This window comes from Ailuropoda melanoleuca, chromosome 6, assembly GCF_002007445.2.
Source record: "Ailuropoda melanoleuca isolate Jingjing chromosome 6, ASM200744v2, whole genome shotgun sequence".
NCBI lineage: Eukaryota > Metazoa > Chordata > Mammalia > Carnivora > Ursidae > Ailuropoda > Ailuropoda melanoleuca.
Genome location: NC_048223.1, coordinates 41532409 through 41558590, shown reverse-complemented (window position 1 = coordinate 41558590; position 26182 = coordinate 41532409). Strand labels below are relative to the sequence as shown.

At 36.3% G+C, this 26182-nt stretch overlaps 1 protein-coding gene across 2 annotated transcripts in view; it reads right to left on the bottom strand.

Moving 5' to 3' along the window:
- Nucleotides 1-26182, bottom strand: part of FBXL2 (F-box and leucine rich repeat protein 2) — a 103909-nt gene that overhangs the window by 69884 nt on the left and 7843 nt on the right. The window contains exons 2-4 of one of the 2 annotated variants that reach the window (XM_034662277.1): nt 15737-15798; nt 15504-15597; nt 8976-9067 (exon numbers count right to left, since the gene is read on the bottom strand). In XM_034662277.1, the coding sequence (XP_034518168.1) occupies nt 8976-9067; nt 15504-15597; nt 15737-15798 (248 nt within the window). The remainder of the gene's footprint in view (nt 1-8975; nt 9068-15503; nt 15598-15736; nt 15799-26182) is intronic. The other variant, XM_011224716.3, reaches the window with a different exon arrangement.

The following is a 26182-nucleotide window of genomic DNA, read 5'->3' as shown; positions in this document are numbered from 1 at the left end:
TCTGTCAGGAATGCCACAGAAGTAATATTGTGGTCTTCTTGTTCAACACATCAGGAGGCACAAGGTGTCCATCTGTCCTGTTATTGGTGATGTTAACTGTGATCATTTAAGATGATGTCTGCCAGACTGCCTCATTATAAAGTTACTATTTTTCCCTTTGTAATTAATATAGATTGCTGTGGAAGATTACTTGAAACTATGCAAATATTTTTTTCCCTAAATGTCATACCTTCATATACCTCACTTTCAAAAACTGGCAAATAAACAGAAAGAATCAGGCATTTATCCTGACATTTTTATGTAAACTGTAACATTTTATAATCAGATAGAAATGAAGAGAAATAGCTATTTAAGTATTCTAACTAATAAATGAAAAAAGAATCAGAATATCAATTTGCAGCCCCAGTAAGTTAATAACCTAAACAACAAGCATCAGTAGATGCTAGCACCCCCCACAAAAAAAAAGAAAACCAGACATTTTGTTACTCCTCATGAAAGAACATCACATAAAATCTTACCAAAGGGACAGAACCTGAGTCTGATCAAACTTCTGGATCCAGCTATCAATTTCCAAGAAATATAGCTGATAAAGGAAACATGCTGAAATTGTACCATGAAGATGCAATTAGCAAAACCCAGACTGTGGGAACGTCTGCAAGTCAAATAACCCAAGTTCTTTAACAGCATATGTAAGGAAGAGAAAGAGATGAACAGGGGACCTGCTGATTATCAGAGATTTAAAAGATTTGTAAATTTTCAGTGGGCAAGACAAAACTGTAATGTCTAGGGATGCACATTTGGGTGATAAATCTAAAAAATGAAATACAGTGATAACTATAAAAGTCAAGATAGTGGTTACTTCTGGAAAAGGGAGAAACAGTTGTGATTTGGATGGGGTATGATATGGAGGTTCCTGAGAAGATTAAAATTATTACTACCATATGATCCAGCAATTCCAATTCTGGGCATATAACTAAAGAAAATGAAAACAGGATACTAAGAGATATATGCACTCCCATGTTTATTGCAGCATTATTCACAACAGCCAAGATTTGGAAACAACCTGAATAAAGAAGATGTAGTGTGTGTGTGTCTGTATCTGTGTGTGTGTGTGCGCGTGTGCGTGTGTGTGTGTGTGTGTGTGTATTAGTCACCCACGAGAAAGAAGGAAATCCTGCCATTTGCAACAACTTGGATGGACTGTGAGGGCATTATGCTAAGACAAGTCAGACACAGAAAGACAAATATCATATGACATCACTTACCAAACTCATAAAGAGAAAGAGTAAAATAATTACCAGGGGCTAAAAGGTGGGGGAATGGAAGAGATGTTGTTTAAGAGTACAAATCTGTAACTAGTAGATAAACAAGTCCTGGAGATCTATTGTAATTATAGACAATACTGTAGTATAAAACCAAACCCGCTAAGAGACCAGATCTTAATTATTCCCACGACAAAAAAGAACTGATAATCACATGATGTGACAGAAGTGCTAGCTAAAGCTTTAATGACAATCATACTGCAATATATAGACTACAAAATCAAACATGCTGTATATCTTAAATATACACAATGTTGTATGTCAAATATATTTCAATAAGAAAATTTTTTACAACCTTTGGAAAGCAATGGTTTTGTCAAGAGCTGTAAAATGTTCTCTTTCTTTGATCAGTAGTTCCACTTGAGGAAGTTGTCATGAAATAATTCAACAAAAGAAGAAAAAATTTAAAGTCATTATTTGAGCCTTATCTACAATTATAAAAAGTAAAAAAAAAGGTTATGTAAATCATTCCTTATGCACTCTATGGGATATTAAGCAGATACTGAAGTGGTAATTATGAAGATTATGCGCCAATAAAGGAGGGTAATCATAAAATGTTAGGTAGGGGAAAGCTCAGAGGAAAATGATTATGTTCCATGTACTTCCAACTAAGTGCAAATAAATACACACATGGGCCAAGAGTAGAAGGAAACTAAACTGTGCAAGATTCCCCAAATACAGTATAATTTTTCCAAGTGCTGTTTTACCTCTGCTTGGAATGTTCTCTTACACACATATATACTCATACGCCCACACAATACACATAGACACACAGGTACACGTTCACATATACATTCAATAAACACACAAACATGCCCACCCAACACATACATACACATAAGTACACATTTACACACACACATGCTAATGTGCACAACTGTGGGCTGAATTGGTACTCCCAAAATTCAAATATTAAAGTCTTAAACCCAAGTACCTCAGAATGTGACTGCATACGAAGACAAGATATTTAAAGACATAAAGTAAAACGAAGTCATCAGAGTGGGCTCTAATCCAATATGACTTATCTCCTCATAATAAGAGATTAAAACACAGACAGCTACAGAGGGAAGACCAGGTGAGGACATAGGGAAAAGATGGCCATCTACCAAGCCGAAGAGAGAGGTCTTTGAAGAAACCAACCATGCTGACACCTTGGTCTTGCACTTCTAGCCTCCAGAACTGTGAGAAAATAAATTTCTCTTTTTAAGCCAAAATAATAAGAACAACTATAATAATAAAGCCAAAATAATAAAGCCAAAAGCTGGTTCGTTAAAAGCACTAACAAAGTAGGTAAACTTTTAGTAAAATTGATAAAAAATGGGGTGAACACTTAAACATAAATTAATGATAGTTCAAATGAAAATAAATACATGACAGCAGATACTGTAGAGTTAAAAAAAATAAAAATAGAACTATCAAAACTGGCTAAAATAAAAAATACAAGAAACAACAAGTGTTGGAGAGGATGTGGAGAAAAATGAACCCTCATGCACTGTTGCTGGGAATACAAACTGGTGCAGCCACTGTGGAAAACAGGATGGCGGTTCCTCAGAAAGTTAAAAATAGAATTGCCATATGATCTAGTAATTCCACTACTGGCAGGTATTTACCAAAAGAAAACAAAGACACTAACTTGAAAAGGTATATGCTCTCCTATGCTTACTGAAGCATTATTTACAATAGTCAAGATATGTAAGCAACCTAAGTGTCCACTGATAGATGAATGGATAAAGAAGACACGATACACACACACACACACACACACACACACACACACACACACAGAGGAATATTATTCAGCCATAAAAAAGAATGAAATCTTGCCATTTATAACAACATGGATAGACTGAGGTGGTATAATACCAAGTGAAATAAATTAGAGAAAGACAAATACTACCTGATTTCATTCATATGTGGAATTTAAGAAACAAAAGGACAAACAAAGAAAACAAGAGACAAACAAAAAACCAGACTCTTAAACTGGTGGCTGCCAGGGGAGGGGAGTGATGGGTAAAATAAACAGAATGAAGAGTACGCTTATCTTGATGAACACTGAGAAATATACAGAATTGTTGAATTATACTGTACACCTGAAACTAATGTAACACAGTATATTAACATTTGAATGAATGAATGAATGAATAAATAAATAAGACACAGTGGGACAGAATATCCTTTCAAAAAAAATCTATCAAGAAAACAAATTTTTAAACTCAGACAAAATGGACAAATTCCTAGAAAAATGAAACTACCAAAGTGACTCATGAAAAAAAAGAAAGCTTAAAAAAATCCTACTCATATCAAATTAGTTAAAAATTTTCCCAAAGAGGGCGCCTGGGTGGCGCAGTCGTTAAGCGTCTGCCTTCGGCTCAGGGCGTGATCCCAGCATTCTGGGATCGAGCCCCACATCAGGCTTCTCCACTAGGAGCCTGCTTCTTTCTCTCCCACTCCCCCTCCTTGTGTTCCCTCTCTCGCTGGCTGTCTCTCTCTGTCAAATAAGTAAATAAAATCTTTAAAAAAAATTTTTTTTCCCACAGAAAATTCTAGGCTCAGGCAATTTTAGAATTTTAGTTCTATCAGACTTTCAAAGAACAGTTAAGCCAAAACACACGGACTATTTCAGAGAGCAGGAAAACACTGAATACTCCATAACTCATTTCTATAGGCTTGTATTAATTCCAAAACCAAATAAAAATAATGAGAAATGAATTTAAAGACCCTAGTCACCCAAAAATACAGATGTCTTTTGTGTGTACTGGCACATAGACAATTAACTAACAGAACAGAATAACAACTGACTAACTACTAGAGAACAGAATATATGATAGAGATAATAATGGCATTCTTTCGAGGAAATGAAGGACCATTTAACAAATGACCCTGAAAAAACTGATAATCCACATGGAAAAGAAAATAAAAATGGGTTCTATCTTGTAAATAAAGACCAATACCAGAGTGATTAGAAACTGAAATATCAAAAACAATTTTTTTAAACATTCAGAAGAAAGTATATGTGAATATATCTGTCCTCAAGGTAAGGAGGATGTTCCTCAACAAAACACACAGAAACACTAACCGTAAAAGACTGATATATTTGACTTTATAAAAGATGTTTGGGTCATCAAAATATGCCTTAAAGAATGGGGGGGGAAAGTTACAAGCTGGGAGAAGGAACCTGTCAGAAAATATTAATCTCAGTACAAAGATTGTACTGAGAATATAAGGAACTCAACAGAATTCAAATTATATTACAAGGCTATAGTAATCAGAACAGTACAGAATCAGCATAAAAACAGAGACATGATCAATGGAACAGACTATATAGCTCAGATATAAACCCATGAATATATGGTCAATAATTTACAACAAAGGAGCCAAGAATATATAATGGAGAAAGAACACTCTCTTCAATAATAAGTGCTGGGAAAACTGAACAGCCACATTCAAATAATGAAACTGGACCACTATCTTATACCATAAGCAAAAACTAACTGAAAATGCATTAAAAACTTGAATGTAAGACTTGAAACCATAAAATTCCTAGAAGAAAACATAGGCAGGAAGCTTCCTAGCTTCCTGACATTGGTCGTGGTGATGATTTTTTGGATTTGACACCAACAGCAAAAATAAGCAAAAAAGGCAATAAAAGCAAAAATAAACTAGTAGGCTATATCAAGCTACAAAGCTTCTGCATAGCAAAAGAAACCATTAACACAATGAAAAGGCAACCTACCGAATGGTAGAAGATACTGCAAATTATGTATCTGAAAAAAGTTAATATCCAAAATATATAAAGAACTTATGCAACTTATCAACAAAAAATCCCAATCCAATAAAAAAATGGGCAGAGGATCTAAATAGACATTCTTCCCAAGAAGACATATAGATGGCCAACACGTACAGGAGAAGGTGCTCACATCACTAATCATCACAGAAATGCAAATAAAAAGCACAATGAAATATCACCTCACATCTGTCAGAATGATTAGTATCAAAAAGACAAGAAATGATAAGTGTTGGTGAGGATATGGAGAAAAGGGAAGCCTTATACATTGTTGGTGGGAATGTAAATTGGTGCAGCCACTGTAGAAAACAGTATGGAGGTTCCTCAAAAAATTAAAAATAGAACTACATATGATCCAGCAATTCCACTTCTGGGTATTTATCTGAAGAAAATGAAAATGACTTGAAAAGATATATGCACTCCCATGTTTACTGCAGTGTTACTTACAATAGCCAAGATATGGCAGCAAACCTAAGTTGCTTATAAATGAATGGATAAAGAAAATGGGGTGTATATATATAACGTAGTATTATTCAACCATAAAAAAAGGGAAATCTTGCCATTTGCAACAACACGTATGGACTCGGCATTATGGTAAATGAAATAAGTCACACAGACAAAGATGAATACTGAATGATCTCAGGTATATGTGAAATCCAAAACAAAAACTGACCTCATAGATAGAATAGATTTGTGGTTGCCAGAGGTGGGGGGCAAAGGGGTGGGCCAAATGAGTGAGTGGGGTCAAAAGGTACAAGCTCCAGTTATAACATAAATAAGTCAGGGGATGTAACGCATAGCATGGTGACTATAGCTAATAATACTGCACTGCATATTTGAAAGTTGCTAAGCAATGAGCTCTTACAAGTTCTCATCACAAGAAAAAAATTTTCGTAACTATATATGGTGAAGGATGTTAACTAGACCTCTTGTGATGTTCATTTCACAATATACATAAACATTGAATCATTATACTGTACACCTGAAACTAATGTAATGTTATGTATCAAATGCATATATAAATTATTTTAAAAGCTAGATTTACTGTGTTATGGTACAGAAAATCTAGGTCAAACACCAGAAGTTACAAAATGCTTAAGCGATCTGTAAGCACACGCACGAGGGAGAGAACATAGCCTCAAACTTGGGGAAAGCCTTAGGGTGAACTAAGTGAAAGAGGGGTAAAGCCAAAGACAGACATTTTCAAGAAGTAGAACGAGCCCAGGAGAGAGCAAATTAGAGAATGACACTTTCAGGGACTGGAGCTAATTCAGAACTGCCAGAATTTACAATGAGTTGGAAAAGAAGGAGAGATGGGACAGAATAGGAGTTAATAAGTATACATTTCTGGGAGAGTAATTTAGGTCATAACAATTTAAATGGTCTTTACACTAAAGGTAATAGGAAAGGTCTGAGGCAGGAGAGAGGCAGAATTAGTAAGATAAAGATAAGATAAAGAAATAACAAAAGAGGGGCGCCTGGGTGGCACAGCGGTTAAGCGTCTGCCTTCGGCTCAGGGCGTGATCCCGGCGTTATGGGATCGAGCCCCATGTCAGGCTCCTCTGCTGTGAGCCTGCTTCTTCCTCTCCCACTCCCCCTGCTTGTGTTCCCTCTCTCGCTGGCTGTCTCTATCTCTGTCAAATAAATAAAATCTTTAAAAAAAAAAAAAAAGAAATAACAAAAGAGAAAATCATAATAATCACAGTGAATAAAATGAGTTTTAATCATTAAAACCCCAAATTACCCTCTGTAAAGACTATAAAACTGGGACATTATTTGGCAAATCAGATGGAGAAAAAAATACGGAAGATACAGTATTAAGAATGGTGGCGGCGGGGGAGGGGGGAAGGACCCAATGGCAAACCAATAAGAAACAACCTAATAGGCAAAACATGTATTTCACAGAAAAGGAAATACATGCAATGATAAATAGATGCTCAACACTAGTAGAATTCAGGGAAATTCAAATAAAGAATACAATGAAATGCTATTCTACTCTTAAGACACGTAGCAACACTAAATGTCAGAGTGACTCAACAGAGGCTCTTACTCATTGCATGAAGGTAAATTGATAAGACCACTTTGGAAAAACAATATTACTAAAATAAAGTTGATTATTTGTATAGCCTATGACCCCTAGCAATTTCACTCCTAGAGAAATTTCTGTACATTTGTACCAAGAGACATCTATGAGGATATTCACAGAGCACTACTTTTATTAACAAAACACTGGAAACCCAAGTATTTATCAAAGAACAATCAACAAGGGGCACCTGGGTGGCTCAGTTGGTTAAGCATCTGCGTTTGGCTCACGTCATGATCTCAGGGTCTTGGGATTGACCCCATCAGGCTCCCCACTCAACAGGGAGCCTGCTTCTCCCTCTCTCCCTGTCCCTCCCCTCAACTTGTGCTCTCTCGCACGTGCTCTCTCTCTCTCTCTCAAATAGATAAAAATCTTAAAAAAAAAAAAAAAGACCAATAAGTGATTCTTGGCACATTCACACAATAGAATATTATACAGCAGTAAAATGAGTAATAGCCAAGCCAAGCAAAGTGACCCATGTCACTCTTAGTACCATAATTTTGAGTGAAAACCATGTCTCCGAAGATATACATTTTTTTATAAAGTTGATAAACAAGCAAAAGTAAACATTGTAACCATTTAGTCAAATATACTTAAGATAAAACATTTTTTAAAGAAAGGAATCATAAATAGAAATAGACATGGAAAGTTACTGAAAATATTAACTTGATGATGGGAAGGGGGAAAAGGCAATGCACGGATCAGTGATGAAATGTATGATTAACGAAGAATTATGAGTAATCCAATTCCGTAATTCAATTTAACTAAAGTAAATAAATAAAAAAAAGCTGCAGTAATCATCCCCTATATACATACCTTGGTATATACATCCCTGTATATGTGTCTTTGCAAATAAATCTATTAGCAAATTTCAAGAAATGGAATTTGTGAATATGTACATTTAGCATTTTGAAGATTTTTCCCCACTAAAGTATCTTAGAGTGTCTGTCTTCTATCTCCTTACCAAAACCTCGTATTATCAACCTTTTGCGTTTTGCCAGTCAGCTAAGCAATATCTCATTATTTTGATTTCTATTTAAATATGGGCCTGATTGAGTACCATAAAATTGGCCATTTGTATTTCTTCCTTTGTTCATACTTTCTTCAAGCTCTTCTAAGAATAATCCACCTTATTACCTAATAATTTTTAGAGGTTTTTATTTGTGCATTGAAGAATGTAGCCCCTGCTTGTAATATGCATTCTAATTGGTGAAATACCCACCATTGTGCTACCACTGTGCTCTATGTATCTGTGGTATGGTATATATATCTGGATGTATTTTACTACTCATAGGGTCAAACTTACCAATCTTTTTCTGCTGTAACTTCTGAATTCACAGTTTTTAAATTAACAGGTCTCTAACATAACTTTCCAGGGATGAAACTCTGGAGAAGAATGTACTTGCTCCTTCATTCCTATCTGTGGAGCTTTACTGGTGTCTGATGCCACCTCAATGTAGGTTAAAATAAACAAAAAAACAAAGGCATCAACAGACTTTTAATGTATAATTATAACCCCAACCTAGACAGAAGAAAATTTGCTTCTGCCAGGATTTGGACTTAGAGGCCAACCCTAAAAGAGTACATAATATACAGAGGTAATGAAAAAAAGCTCTTTAAGCTTCTGCATCTGATTTCAACACACGTTAATTTAATCGTGTATTGCCTCATGCAAAGTAAAAAGCAGTAAAAACGAACAAATGAAAAAATTCTCTAACGAGAACGAAAAACCTCCTTAGTTGCATAAACTTGAATTTGCAGTATGTACCCCAAAAGAGGATCTTACCTGTTAGGCTGCCTTGGAAATATACATAAGGCATCACAGACAGCAGGAGGCGGATGCACCAGTCCTTGAAAACAACCATGGAATGCTGAAACCTACCAGCAGGCAAGAACACCCACTCAATGCTGCCCCAAACAGGAACGAGCCCATCACTGCACTGCTCCCCCAGGTCCCACAATTACACAGAAGCATTGGGCTGTAACTTAATGATTGCAATTCTTTTCGTTCATGAAATTGGTTTATGATTTTAAGAAAAGGAAAATTTTGAAAATTTTTGCACTAGTCATTTTACAGTTTTCCCTAGCAAACTAGTAAAACTGCCAAATATATGTAATTGTGTAGTTGATTTCATTTGCCCAGAAGTATTAGGCTCTGCTCTCCTGTTGAGGGTAATCAAACCTTCCCTTCATCAAGCCAACAAACGCTATTAATACTTAATTCTGTCATGTGTCCACATAAACTTTACAAGGAGAGAAAATGACTGAAATAATAATTTCAGTTTTCAAAAATGTGTCTAATAAGAGGTTTCTTTCATTATTATTTATTACTAACAAGAGCTTTATCTTCTCTGAATATTTTAAACATATTTACTGCATGTAGCACCCCCTATCTCGTGTGAGGTAGTTTACATGTGTTTTCATTTCATCATCAACATCTGAAAGCAACCATAGTAAGAAATAAAAACTTAAGTTCAAAAAGTTAATATTAAATTTTATAGTCTGAACTTTAGGCCAATACTCAATTCACATAAGATTTCTTTTCTTAAAAGAGGAATGGTTCCTTGCCAGAAACTACGGTTTTTATAATGCAAACTAATCACCAGTTGTCATACCACTACCACGAACCTAAGCCCTAGTAGTTGTCAGTTTAATGTCATCTGGTAGTGTGCAATTGGCGAAAGCCTTAAAAATATTTATACTGACTTCAAATATATTTCCCTGGTCCTCCATGCTCATGGTACAATTTGGGGGGAAAAAGAGGGATTATTATCAAGCCATAACTCCCTAATCAAATATGGGCCTGAAATCATTGTATGTATGGCCCTCCAAAACCAAGTGGCCCTTGAAATCCTGACTGCAGTTCCAAGGAGGCCCAGTATTATATGACTGGCTCCTGGCTGGGACCCAATGGCTCTGCAATTTAACCTGTGTCCATAGCTTCCTCCTTGTTGGATAAGCCACTGTACTCTGGGTTTTGCCTGGATGCATGGATGATTAAAACCATTACCAACCCAGCCAACCTTCCAAATTTGAAACCATGGTGGACATGTTTTGTGTTACATTGGTATGACCACCTAGCATCTATCTTTGTTACCTCTTTGAGACTGGAGAATGTTGTTTGGCACATGAAGTTCTCAATAAATACATGGTCAAAGCCCTAAGTGATACTCTACAGAATAGAGTGATGTTGGATGTCTTTAACTGCTATACAAGATGAAATATGTGGTAGCATAAAAACAATGCTGTGTATACAGTCCAGATTACCACAAAATACTTCTGGGTTTCTACCTGACATGAATGCTCAAATTGATGCTTTAAATGATCTCTTTCCTTTAGTGATTGTTTTAAACTCCTGGACTGGAGGAAAATTATCAAAGGTCAACTATCAAAGATCTTTTATTCAGATCTCTCCTTATAATATTAACCTTGTTTTGTCATATCTGATGTCTCCCTGCCTAGTGCCAAGACTCCTTCACCGCTGTAACTTCCGGCTAACAGATAATACCTTCTACTCAAGGAGGCTCATCCGTGTTGTCCACGTTGGATTCAGCTGCCTCCCCTTTCATAACTCCCCCGTATGTTCCCCAACTGACCAATGTTGACCCATAGGTAGGGACATCTCTACGCCCCTATTCAGCAGGAAGAAGTTACAGAAGATGAGACCTTCCATCTTCAACAACCTTAAAGGTTTAAGGGTCAAAATTGTTCAGAGGGGAAATGATGAGGGAATGGAAGGCAAGCTGAGGACAAAGCAGAAGCTGACACCCTGCAACACCCCCCCCCCCATGGGATGTATGTGACATTCCTCATNTGAGGGAATGGAAGGCAAGCTGAGGACAAAGCAGAAGCTGACACCCTGCAACACCCCCCCCCCCATGGGATGTATGGGACATTCCTCATGCACTCCTGGCTGCCCTAAAGGACAAAGAAACAGTCCTTACTACCTACAGCCCATTGACAAGTCCTTGAAACAGGCATGGTGACATTCCTCTAGGAACTCAGCTGCCTCGATGTTAATACTTTGTTAAGGGCAAAAGGCAGTCCTAGCCTGACCCCCTCCCCTCCACCAAGATCCTATAAGTCTACTTTAACGCATAAAAATTCCTTTGGAGGGGCGCCTGGGTGGCAGAGCGGTTAGGCGTCTGCCTTCAGCTCAGGGCGTGATCCCGGCGTTCTGGGATCGAGCCCCACGTCAGGCTCTTCCGCTATGAGCCTGCTTCTTCCTCTCCCACTCCCCCTGCTTGTGTTCCCTCTCTCGGTAGCTGTCTCTATCTCTGTCAAATAAATAAATAAAATCTTTAAAAAAAAAAAATTCCTTTGGAAACTTCCTTTCTCTCTAACCACCCCCCAAGATACGTATTGGCAATCATCCCCCAAGCATATGGCCCACCGATATACATCTGAAGGGTCTCATGACTCAGGTTTTATTAGACGGTAATAAATGGTAATAAATGACCTTTTCCCAACAACAGCTAGCTCCCTCAAGGTCATGGAAACCTTGCTTCTAAAATTCCTTAGAGACTTACGCTATCCCTAACCCCCTCCCAACTTGAGGGTATATAATGGGCCATTCCTCACAACCCTGGTGCAGCAGCTCTTTCTGTCCACGGGTCCTGTCCCCATGCTTTAATAAACCACCATTTTGCACCAAAGACGCCTCAAGAATTCTTGGTCGTTGGCTCCGGACTCAACCCCACTGAACCTCATGTATATTCCCCAACCTCATCAGTTTACATGTGTTTTCATTTCATCATCAACATCTGAAAGCAACCATAGTAAGAAATAATAACTTAAGTTCAAAAAGTTAATATTAAATTTTACAGTCTGAACTTTAGGCCAATACTCAATTCACATAAGATTTCTTTTCTTAAAAGAGGAATGGTTCCTTGCAAGAAACTACGGTTTTTATAATGCAAACTGATCACCAGTTGTCATACCACTACCACGAACCTAAGCCCTAGTAGTTGTCAGTTTAATGTCATCTGGTGTGCATTTCCATTGAGACTGAATTAGTCCAAAGTGATGAAATGAAGCACTGGGTTACATTAACTTATTAACCACGTTCTTTACTGAGATTGTTAGCAGCAGCATATGCTGAGATCCATATCAGGACAGCTTGCTTTTATCAGTTCTCTACATTAAAATTGACTACATTGTCACATAGCATTTAATAAATAATTCAGACATCCAAAATTGGTATTATTTAACATTAAAAGCTACCATTTATTTAGCATTCATTAAATTACAGGCCCTATAAGAGCTAGCAACAACCCCATTCAGTAAGAACTATTACTATCTCCATTTTATAGATATAGGAAATTATGGCCCAGAGAGTTAAGTCACTTTAAGGTCACACAAGTAGTAAATGGGGAGAGCTGAAATCTCAACCAACTCTGGCTCCAAAAGTAATACAGATAATAACAATGAGGACAAAATATAAGGACAACCCAACTCACTAATAGATACATAGATTTCAACAAATTAAAGATTCTCATTGTTATAATGTTACACGCATTATATAACTGACTCCCCAGGAAGAGTAAAATTACAAGCTGTTGAATTGTGTGAGCATAAAGGGTAGGGAGGGAGAACTGGAGTACCCTTAATTTATGAATAAAAGCTGGGTAGAAAAAGCAAAATTGTAAAAACTTGTTAAATAACAAACTAAAGATGGGGTGGTAGAAGGAATCTGCGAATATTATTGGGTAGTCTTAAAACTAGCAATAAGATGATCAGATGAAAAAACACCTCACAGGCTTTTCTGAATGGATTCAAAGTGATATAAAGAGATGAAAAGAAACACATAATTCTAGGTTGTGCTTGTTCATGGTTCCAAAGGAGAAGTTGAGACTTTGCCCGATGAGATCAGTAACAGAAGCTAGTAAGAGAATTTAAGAGGGTGGTAAAAGATGCAGTAAAACATGGCAGACATGGGATGCCTGGATGGCTCAGTAGGTTAAGCGTCTGCCTTCAGCTCAGGTCACGATCCCAGGGTCCTGGGATAGAGCCCCATATCGGCTCCTTGCTCAGCAGGGAGTCTGCTTCTCCCTCTGCCTGCTGCTCCCCTGCTTGTGTGCTCTCTCTCTCTCTCTCTGACAAATAAATGAATAATCTTTTAAAAAAACAAAAAACAAAAGACAGCAGACACAAGACGACCTGGCTTCAAGTAAATAAGATCATCATGAAGTCAAAGAATTCACTTCTATTGATGAAGACAGAGGGTGAACAGGAATTGAACAGGAATAGGAAGTGTGCACTGTCACAAAGAAGTCTATGATATGAAGTAAAAATACAAGCCTAGGACACACTGAAAGTTTGAAGACATCATTTAAATGAGCACAATAATCAAGACTTAAGCTCCATGAGGGATGATGAAGATGGCTACTTTGGTAACTTGGCTCAAACCCATCTTCAAAATTTTGCTCAGAAAGGAGCAAAAGGAAAGAAAGAGCTACTGGTACTGAGAATATAAAGTCTGAGCGTAAAATGGCAGAAATGATTTAAAGGCCAACAAACATTAAAATACCACGGTTGGCTAGAGTTAATTTTGAGACTCACGAGTCAGAGAAGACCTGTAGCGGCACTACTTTAAAATTTAAATTCCCCTCACAGACTCCAAAATAAGAGCAGAAGTGGGAATACAAATCTATGAATAGGCATGTTATGAACATTTGGTCTCAAATGGCAATTCTTTTTGAAAATTGATCTCTGTATGAGCTTTGTGGCATGATTCAAAACCTGTAACTGCAGGATTCATAACAGCTGGGTCCATCACGGATCTTTAGAAGAAACTAAAACTTCTAAAATAGCAGTTCAGAAATTGCACTAGCACAGAAAGTGATATAATCCCTCCCCCCTTTTTTTGTCAGCAGATAGAAACTATTCCAAGGCTGAGAACAGTGTCAAAGCTAACTCTACCAAAGGGGAAAATATTAAGTTAGCAGCTTTGAGTCACAGATAGCAGTAGTATTCATCAAAGAGTGGAGTTTCATCACACCCCAGTGTTGAATGACTAATAATGGCTCGGCCTGAAGCTGGTAGACTCTCCAGGGGAAGAATGACATGTTCATATTACAGCTTGACGTCTGTGCTAGAAAAAGTTCAGACCAAGAATGAAACACTGCACAATTCCAGGGGACACCATGAACTTTGTCCTCTGTTGTGGATGGCATCCACTCCATTTGTGTAGTAATGGCCTGCACATCCTAACCCAGCCATGCTGGTTCTAACAGTTCACTGTGCTTGATCAAGACCTCCCAGGTTTATATGAAAAACATATCATTTCTTTCTTGTTACCACTTTCTTCACTTTAAAAGGGTCTAAAATGTCAAAGAACATTCTCTCTTATCCAAACAAGTATTTGTTTTATTGAAATAAAATATTATTGCTGTATTTTTCATACGATCCTGTCATAACATAATTTTCTTTTCTATTAACAGAACAAAATGAGTTTATGACAACAATATCAAACAATACCTGATGACTAATGGAACACCCTCTGAAGCCCCTCAAATGTGATCACTACCATAAAGAAGCTAAAGGAATAGAGTCACCTGGTCAATCACTTACTCTGTGTCAGCATTTCCCAAAATTTTTTTCCACAGAATATGGAATTAATATGGAATATTAAAAGAGTTCCAAGGTCAGTAAGTTTGAAATGCCACGACTGTCCATCTGGAAGTATCATCATGTGTATTAGCTTATTAAGGCCCTGAGAAGTCAGGCAGTAAAGAAATTTGCTTTGTTACCCCAGTGTTTCCCATACTTATTTGATCACAAAACTTGTTTTGAACATCACTGATATGAGAAGAGTTTGGGAAATGCCACTCAAAGACTACCATGTATACATGTATTAATTACTTGTAAACAACTAAAATAGAACATCCAAAACTAAAATAAGATTTCTTTGATGACTGCAGAGTACTAAAAGAAACTGTAGTGCCTTGGGATCAACAAACGTTAGCTGATAGCTTTATTTGGTAATATGACAAGCAAAACACCATTTACGGTATATTCAGTGATGCCAGAAACACAAGACAAAAACCACGTTTTATAGTACTCACTGTCACTTAGCACATAATTCTCATAAGATGGATAAAAATACACCAGTATTTGGAAAGAGCACTTTAAGTGCTCAATAAGAACATTATAACTGTACTTATTTTAAAACTTGTTTATCAGAAAACATCTAAATGTCTGGGACTTCAGGAGCTCACAACCTTAATAATCTCTCCTCATGTTACTGACTACATTGAGAATATCTACTGATACCAAAACAATGGCACCTACTGAAGATTATTACAATACTTACCACATTACAAAAAGAATCCAGACCAATGCTATGTACATACTTAGTACATTCTGGATTAGACCAAGTAAAATTTAACAACAAGCTGAACAGCATTCTATAAAACAAAAACAAAAAGTCAGTTAGGCTAATTCTGTCTGTTTTTCTATGCTACGGACTCATAGTGAGAAAGAAGATTGTCTTGGAACTTGATGACTGAATCAAATCTGAGTTCATTAAAGTTCATCTACATTTACCTTAAGAGAAGTTCTTTGGGTAACTTTTTGTTAATAAGGCCTTCATCATTATTTGAGAAAACCTAAAAGAAAAAAAATAAGGACATTGTTAAAGTGTTCCTCAACTAAAAAAAAGAAAGTTACATGATAAGAGCCTGTCCTACATATATACTAATTTCATGAAGCCACCATACTTCAATATTAATGGATATAAAAAGTTTATACCCCATCACCATTTCATAAAAATGCAACACAGCAATTTCTATGCTACACTGTATTAGAAGTTCTAGCCAAGGCTATTAGACCAGAAAAATAAATAAAAGGCACCCTGACTGGAAAGGAAGAAGTAAATGGCTTCTATTCACAGATGACTTGATCCTGTATATAGAAAATTCTAAGAAATCCATAAAAAAACCATTAGAAGTAATCAACAAGTTTAGGGATACAATATACACAATATATAATATACAATATATATTTATATAAAAATAACTTGTATTTCCACAATGAATCATGGAACACTACATCAAAAACTAATGCTATACTGTATGGTGACTAACATAACAAAATAAAAAATTAAAATAAATAAATAAATTGTATTTCTGTTCATTAGCAATGAACAACCTGAAAATGAAATTAAAACAATCTCATTTATAGGGTGCTTGGGTGGCTCAGTTAGGTGAACAACCAACTCTTGATTTCGGCTCAGCTCATGAGCTCAGGGTCCTGGGATCAAGCTCCATGTGCAGTGGGAAGTCTGCTTGGAGATTCTCTTTCCATCTCCCTCTACCCCTCCCCACACTTATATTCTCTCTCTCCCTCTCTAAAATAAATAAATAAATATTTTTTTAAAAATCTCAATTACAACAGCATCAAAAAGAATAAAATAGTTAGGAATAAATTTAAAGAAATGCAAGACTTATATATTGAAAACCCACACAAAAAACTCTGTTGAGAGAAATTAAAGAAAACAAATTGAAACACATCTCATGTTCACAGATTCGAAGATTTAAGAGGGTTAAGTTAGCAACATTTCTCAAACTGGTCCACAGATTTAATGAAATCTCTATCAAAATCCCAGCTGTCTCTTTTTTTTTTTTTTTTAACTGAAGAGTTGAGGGGCACCTGGGTGGCTCAGTCAGTTAACCGTCTGCCTTCGGCTCAGGTCATGATCTCTGTATCCTGGGACTGAGCCCCGTACTGGGCTCCCTGCTCAGCGGGGAGCCTGATTCTCCCTCTCCCTCTGCCTGCCACTCCCCCTGCTTGTGCTTTCTCTGTGTCAAATAAATAAAATCTTAAAAAAAAAATTAATTAAAGAGTTGATCCTAAAACTCATATGGAAATGCAAGAGTCCCAAAAGAGCCAAAATAATCTTGAAAAAGAAAACAAAGTTGGAGGACTCACACTTCTGATTTCAAAACTTACTACAAAGCTACAGTAATTAAAACATCATGGTATTGGCATAGGACAGAAATATAGATCAATGGAACAGAATAGTCCAGAAATAAACCCTGATATTTACAAGCAATCGATTTTGGACAAGTGCAAAGAAAGGGGAAAAGAATAGTATTTCAACAAATGGTGTCAAGGCAACTGGATGTCTACATGCAAAACAATAAAGTTGTATCCCTACCTCACATTATATTAAAAAATTAATTCAATATGGATCAAAGACCCAAAAAATATTAGTGAAAACTATCTCTTAAAAGAAAAAATAAGTATAGGGGCACCTGGGTGGCACAGCAGTTGAGCATCTGCCTTCGGCTCAGGGCGTGATCCCAGCATTATGGGATCGAGCCCCACATCAGGCTCCTCCGCTGTGAGCCTGCTTCTTCCTCTCCCACTCCCCCTGCTTGTGTTCCCTCTCTCGCTGGCTGTTTCTATCTCTGTCGAATAAATAAATAAAAATCTTTAAAAAAAAAAAAAAAAGAAAGAAAAAATAAGTATAAATCTTGGTGATCTTGGATTATGTAATGGTTTTGTAGATATGACACCAAAAGTAGAAGCAACCAAAAAAATAAAAAATTGGACTTCATCAAAATTAAAAACCTTTGTGTCATAGGACATCATCAAGAAACTGAAAAGAAAATCCATAAAATAGGAAAAAATATTTGCAAATCACATATCTAATAAGGGAATTATATCCAGAATATCTAAAGAACTCTCACAATGCAACAAACAGAAAAATAAATGAGTTAAAAAAGGGGCATAAGATCTGAAAAGACATTTCTGCAAAGAAGATATGCAAATGACCAATAAGCACATAAAAATAAGCTCAATATAATTAGTCATTAGGAAAGGGTGAATCAAAACTACAAAGAGATACTTCACAGCCACAAGGACAGCTAAAATAAAAATGATAATAATAATGGCAAGACTGTGGAGAAATTGGAACCCCCATATACTGGAAAGTATAATGGTGCAACCACTTTGGGAAACAGTCTAGTAGTTAAACACAGAGCTACCACATAAACTGGCAATTCCAATCATAGGTAACTACCTAAGAGAAATAAAAACAAGTGTCCAAACAAAAACTTGTACATGAATGTTCGCAGCAGTATCACTCCTAATGGCCAAAAAAGTGGACACAATCCAAACGTTCATCAGGGGATGAACTGATAATCAAAATGTGCTATATTCATACAATGGAAGATTATTCAGCAATAAAAAGGAATGGAGGCTGACATATTACAACAGGAATGGGTCTTGAAAACATTATGCTACATAAAAGGAGAGACACATAAAAGGTCTCATATTGTATGATTCCATTTACATTAAACATCCAGAAAAGACAAATCCATGGAGAGAAAATTAAGGTTAGTGGTCACCTAAGACCAGAGAGTGACTACTGATGGAGTTTTCTTTAGAGTTATAAAAATATTCTTGAATTAGTTGTGATGAAGACACAACTTGGCGAATATACTAAAACACACTAGATTGTACATTTTAAATGGGTGAAATTCACAGTATATGTGTAATATCTCTATTTCTAGATTTTTTTTTTAAAGTAATCTCTACACCCAATGTGGGGCTGAAACTCACAACCCTGGTCGCAGGCTCCACCGACTGAGCCAGTCAGGTGCCCCTGTAATATCTCACTTTAAAAAATGTATTAAAAATCCCAAATATACCATAATTCATCAAAGCAAGCTGCAGAAATGGAAAGAATGCTGTAAACAGTATCCTACATTCATTTTTTTAAAAGATTTTTATTTATTTATTTGACAGAGAGAGACAGCCAGCGAGAGAGGGAACACAGCAGGGGGAGTGGGAGAGGAAGAAGCAGGCTCCCAGCGGAGGAGCCTGATGTGGGGCTCAGTCCCAGAACGCCAGGATCACGCCCTGAGCAAAAGGCAGACGCTTAACAACTGCGCCACCCAGGCGCCCCCCTACATTCATTTTTAAAATACTTTCAGTGATTAGCTTTAGGGATGTGTGAGTTTAGGGTTGCTGACAACACTGGCTTCATCTTTGGCCCTCCATCATGTTCTCCCCTCTGGTGCAGAGATGGCGCCACTTTAGATAACCAGTGGCAGCCCGCTCTGGCACACAGGTGGCACCACTGTAGAAAACTAGTACAGATCCTCTAGTACACAGGTAGCATCACCTTAGATAACTACCCTGCAACCGCACCATCATACCCCTTGCACTATAAAAGCTGTGGGCTGAGGTCCAAGCTGGGTGGAGGATGGGTATTTGTAGTACCCTCTATCCTCCGTCCACCTGCTGGCCCAATACCCTGTCAGTAAGTGACCCTGAATAAAACTCAGTATAAATGGTATGGAGTAGTTTGCTTCTTTTTTCAGTATTAAAGTGCCTTCTCAATCTGGAGGATACATTCCTGACCCTCCTCCACCTTCTAAGAGTGAGATACTAACATTAAGTGCCTGTTGTATTCCGAGCTCCATTAAGCACTGTGTTCATTAGATAATTCACTTTTTTCTAGTTCCTTGAAATGTAAAGTTAGGTTATTGACTTGAGATTTTTTTTTTTAAAGATTTTATTTATTTGAAAGAGAGAGAGAGAGAATAAGAAAGAGAGCATGAGTTGTGGGGAGGGGCAGAGGGAGAGGGAGAAGCAGACTCCCTGCCAAGCAGGGAGCCCAACGTGGGGCCTGATCCCAGGACCCTGAGATCAGGACCCAAGTCAAAGGCAGATGCTAAACCGATTGAGCCACCCAAGCACCCCAGATCTTTCTTCTTTTTAATGTAGGCATTTACAACAATACATTTCTCTCTGATCACTGCTTTCACTGCATCCCCTTTGTTTCAATATGTTGTGTTTTCAATGCCATTTGCTTCAAATTATTTTCTAATATTCTTTTTATTTCTTCTTTCACCCACTGGTTAAGAGTGTGCTGTTTAATTTCCATGTATTTGTGAAATTTCCAATTTTCCTTCTTTTTTTTTTTTTTTTAATCTCTGGCTTCATTCTATTGGGGTAAAAGAAGATACTTTATGTGAAGTCAATCTTTTGAAATTTATTAAACTATTTTTTGTGGCCTAACATAAGGTCTGCCCTGAAGAACAGTATAGGTTCCATAGGAATAAGAACAGGTTCCATGTTCACTTGAGAATAATACAAATTCTGTTACTGTTTGGTAGAGTGTTCTATATATCTTCAGTAGGTTTATTTCCTTATTAATCTGCTAACTGCTGTGTTACTGAAAGTATGGGACTGAGGTCTCCAATCGGTGTTGATGGTGGTGGTGAGTAACACCATAACAATCTTCACATACCTCAACAGCTGTCAGAAGGATGGGCTTATTTTCTGTTATTATAAAGATCAGCAAATCAAAGCTACTCACCAGAAGGAAGAACTGTGTAGCAAACAGAATAGCCCATACAAGAACGTTTTACTCTTTCAAGCAGTGATGTTCTATCCACAGCGCTCCTACAGAGATCACAGAACCAGGAGTGTTGAAGAAAGAAATCCCTTCTTTCAGCAGGACATTTGAATAGAAAACCTCTAAGAACCAAATCTAATTTACTGAATCTACCATCCAGGTTCTGCCATGTACTTCTGTTACCTTGGGTATGTCATTTAATTTTTCTATGCCATGATTTCCTCTTTTGTAAAATGGGGATAATGAATAACCCTGCCATAAGGATGAGTTAAAGGTGTTCATATATGTAAAATGCCTAGAATAGTCTTGGCAAATAGTGATTGCTCAACAAATAATAGTTATGATGATGGTTGTGAAATCTCCAACTATTATTGTATAAATGTCTATTTTCACCCTTAATTCTGCCAGTCTGCTGTACATATTTTTGGGCTCTATTGTTTGCTGCATGTATGTTTATAATTATTGTAACTTCTTGAAAAATTGACCATTTATCAAAATATAATGACCATCTTTGTTTATTGTTTTTAACTCAGAAGTCTATTTTGTATGATGTCAGTACTATCTGTATAGAAAGTCTTTTCCCATCTTTTTACTTTCATCCTATTTATCTTTAGTCCAACAAGGGTCTCTTGAGGACAGCACATAATTGGATCATGAGTGTGGGGACTTTTAATCCCTTCTGCCAGTCTGTATTTACTCGGTAAGCTTAATAATTTCACATTTAAAATGATTACTAACAAGGAAAGACTTACTTTTGCCATTTTGCTATTCTTGCATACTGAAGTGTATCATTAGATAAATGTCAATTAGGTCAAGTTGGTTGGTAGCGATGTTCAAATCTTTTATATCCTTACTGTTTTTTTTAAATCTACAAATTCTATCAATTAGTAAGAGGTGTTGCCATTTAAAACTATGATTGTAGATTTGTTTCTTTCTCCCTTTGGTTCTCTCGAGTTTTGTTTCATGTATTTTGAAGCTTTGTAGTTACGTACATGTACATTTAAAACTGTTATTTTTAATGAATTAACTCTTATAGCATTATGAAATGTCCTCTTTCTTTCTAGAAATTATCCTTGTGCCAAAATCTACTTTGACTGTTATTAATATAGCAACAACCAGCTTTCTTCTGATTTTTGCATCTTTTTCATCTTTTTACTTGTAATCTTTGGCTATATATATATATATATATATATATATATATATATTTGTATTTTCAAACACCGTTTCCATTTTTTTATTTTTAAAAACATTTTTGAGTATAGTTGACACACAATATTACATTAGTTTTAGGTGTACAATAAAGTGTTTCAACTTATCTACACACTATGCTTTGCTCACCACAAATGTAGCTACCATCTGTCACCATGCAATGCTGTTACAATACCAGTGACTATAGGGGTACCTGGCTGGTGCAGTCAGTTAAGTGTCTAACTCTTCGTTTTGGCTCAGGTCATGATCTCAGGCTCTTAAGGTCAAGCACTGCGTCAGGTTCCATGCTGAGCACAGAGTCTGCTTGGTTTCTCTCTCTCTGCCCCTCCACATCCCCCTGCCCACCCCCCACTCCCTCTTCCTCTCTAAAAAATAAATCTTTTAAAAAAAAAATACTAGTGACTATAGTCCCTACGCTGTGCTTTGTGGCCACTTTAACATACAGCATTCCTAGGTATACAAAAAAATCTTCTAGGTATCACTATAGATTCAAATTTTTATATTTGCTGTGAAAGATGTGCTACATAGCTCTTTAAAGCAACCAAATAGCATGTTTTAGTGTTTGATTTATCTACTTCTTTAATATTTTATTTTTTATTATTTTTTTAAATTCCAGTATATTTAACATACAGTGTTATATTAGTTTCAGGTGTACAATATAGTGATTCAACTTTTTTTTTTTTTTTAAAGAAAGAGTGAATGAGTGGGCAGGGAGGGAGAGAGAGAATCGTAAGCCAGTTCCATGCCCAGCATGGAGCCCAACATAGGGCTCAGTCTCATGACCCTGAGATCATGACCTGAGTCAAAAATCAAGAGTTGGACACTTAACTGACTGACCCACCCAGGAGACCCTGATTCAACAACTGTATATATCATTACTCAGTGCTCATGATAAGTGTACTCTTAGTCCCCTACACCAATTTGACCATCTCCCCACTCACCATCAAAGTAATTCACCACCACTAACCTGGCCTTACAAGAAATGTTAAATGGACTTCTTTAAGTGGAAAAGAAAAGGTGGTAACGAGAGGGAAGGAAAGGAAAATATGTCACTGATAAAAGCAAACTTACAGAAAAAGTAGTAGATTAATCACTTATAAAGCTAAAATGAAGATTAAAAGACAAAAGTAGTAAAATCAATTATATCTACAAAAATCAGTCAAGACATACACAAAATAAAAAGGTATACAATATGACATCATATACACAAAATGTGGAGGATTAATATTGTTAGAATGTGTTCAAACTTAAATGACAGTTAACTTAATATAGACTGCTACATATACAGGATGTTATATATGAACCTCATGGTAACCACAAACCAAAGACCTATGATAACACAAAAAATAAAGAAAAAGGAATCCAAGCATACTACTAAAGAAAGTCATCAAACAAGGGAAGACAGCAAGAGAAGAAAGGAACAGGGAACTACAAAAACAACCAGAAAATAACAAACTGGCAATAAGTACATATCTATCAATAATCACTTAAAATGTAAATGGACTAAATGCTCCATTCAAAAGATAGAAGACTGAATGGATTTTTAAAAAAGACACATTTATATACTGCCTAAAAGACACTCACTACAGATCTAAAGACACGTAGAGATTGAAAGTGAAGGGATGGGGGCGCCTGGGTGGCACAGCGGTTAAGCATCTGCCTTCGGCTCAGGGCGTGATCCCGGCGTTATGGGATCGAGCCCCACGTCAGGCTCCTCCACTATGAGCCTGCTTCTTCCTCTCCCACTCCCCCTGCTTGTGTTCCCTCTCTCGCTGGCTGTTCTATCTCTGTCAAATAAATAAATAAAATCTTNTTTAAAAAAAAAAAAAAAAAAAAAAAAAAGAAAGTGAAGGGATGGAAAAAAAATATTCTGTGGAAGTGGAAAAAAAGATGGGGTATCAATACTTATAGCAGAAAAAACAGACTTTAAAACAGGCTGTAATAAGAGACCAAAAAAAGGGCATTATTACATAGTGATAAAAGGATCAAACCAACAAGAGGATATAGCAATCGTAAATAACTATGCACCCAACATAGGGGCACCTAAATATATAAAGCAAACATTAACAGACACAGAGAAATAGACAGTAATACAATAATAATAGGAAGCTTTAACATCACACTTGCATTAATAGATAGATCATCTAGACAGAAAATCAGTAAGAAAACAATGGCTTTGAATGACACATTAGGCAGGACTGACTTAACAAATATTATAGAACATTCCATAAGAAACAGCAGAATATACCTTCTTTTCAAGTGCACATGAGATATATTCCAGGTTGGATCACATGTTAAGCCACAAGACAAATCTCAATCAACTTAGGAGGACTGAAATCATATCAAGCATCCTTTCCAGTCACAGTGGTATGAAACCAGAAAAAAAAAAAAACTGGGAAAAAATGCAAATACTTGGGGGCTAAGCAACATGCTATTTAACAATGGGTTAAAAAAGAAATCGAAGAAGAAATTAAAAATAAACAAAAATGGAAATGCAACAGTTCAAAATCTTAGAGATGCAGCAAAAGCAGTTATAAGAGCGAAGTATATAGTGATATAGGCCTGCCTGAAGAAACAAGAAAAATCTCCAAAAACAATCTAAACTTGTACCTAAAGGAACTAGAAAAAGAACATAGCCCAGAGTTAGAAGGAAGGAAATAATAAAGATCAGAACAGAAATAAATGAAAGACACAAAAAAATAGAAAAAAAAATCAATGAAACTAAAAGCTGACTCTTTGAAAAGCTAAATTTTGGTAAACCTTTAATCAGACACATCAATGAGAGAGAGAGAGAGGAATCAAATAACATCAAAAATGAAAGAAGAGAAGTTACAACCCACACCTCACAAGTACGAAGGATTATAAGAGACTACTACAAAAAATCACATGTCAACAAACTAGACAGTCTAGAAAAAAAATGAATAAATTTCTAGAAACATGCAATCTTCCAAGACTAAATCGGGAAGAAATAAAAAATATGAACAGACTGATTACCAGTAATGAAACTGAATCAATAATCAAAAACCCAACAAACTGAAGTCCAAGACCAGATGGCTTCCCAAGGAAATTCTACCTAACATTTAAAGAAGAGTTAATATCTATCTTTCTCAAACTATTTTAAAAAACAGAAGAGGTAGAAATGCTTCTAATTCATTCTACAAGGCCAGTATTTACACTGACACCAAAACCAAAAATACAACAAAAAAAGAAAATTACAGATCAATATCTCTGATGAACACAGATGCAATAATCCTCAACAAAATATTTGCAAACTGAATTAAAAAATACATCACAAGGATCATACACCACAATCAAGTAGGATTTATTCCAGAGATGCAAGCATGGCTCAACATCGGCAAATCAATGTGAAACACCACATTAACAAAATAAAGCATAAAAATCGTATGATCATCTCAATAGATGCAGGAAAAGCATGTGACAAAATTCAACATCAATTCATGATAAAAACTCTCAAAGTAAGTTTAGAGGAAACATAAACATAACAAAGATCATATATGACACACCTAGAGCTAACATCTTACTAATGAAAAGCTGAAAGCTTTTCCTCAAAGATCAGAAACAAGACAAGAATGTCTACTCTCACCACTTTTATTCAAAATAGTACTGGAAGTCCTAGCTACAGCACTCAGACAAGAGAAAGAAATAAAAGACATCCAAACTGGAAAGGAAGAAGTAAAACTGTCACTATTTGCAGATGACATTATACTATATATAGAAAACCCTGAAGACTCCACCAAAACACTGTTAGAATAAATGAATTCAGTAAAGTTTCAATTCAGTAAAGGATACAAAATCAGTACAGTAATCAGTTGGGTTTCTATACATTAATAACAAACTAGCAAAAAGAGAAGTTAAGAAAACAAACCCATTTACAACTACATCAAAAAATAATAAAATACCCAGGAATAAATTTACCAAGGAGTTTAAAGACCTGTGTGCTGAAAACTGTAAGACAGTAATGAAAGAAACTGAAGATGACAAAAATAAATGGAAAATTATATCATGCTTCATGGACTGGAAGAATTACTATTCTTAAAATGTCCATAGCACCCAAAGCAATCTACAGATTCAGTGCCATCCTTAACAAAATACCAATAGTACTTTTCATACTGCTAGAACAAAGAATCCTAAAATTAATGTGGAACCACAAAAGCCTCTAAAGAACCAAAGTAATCTTGAGAAAAAAGAACAAAGCTGTAGGTATCACAATCCCAGATTTCAAACTATACTACAAAGATAGAGTAATCAAAACAGTATGGTATTGGCATAAAAACAGTCACATAGATCAACAGGATACACTAGAGAGCCCAGAAATAAACCCATGCATATCTGATCAATTATTCTATGACAAAGGAGGAGAAAATATACAATGCAGATAGGACAGTCTCTTC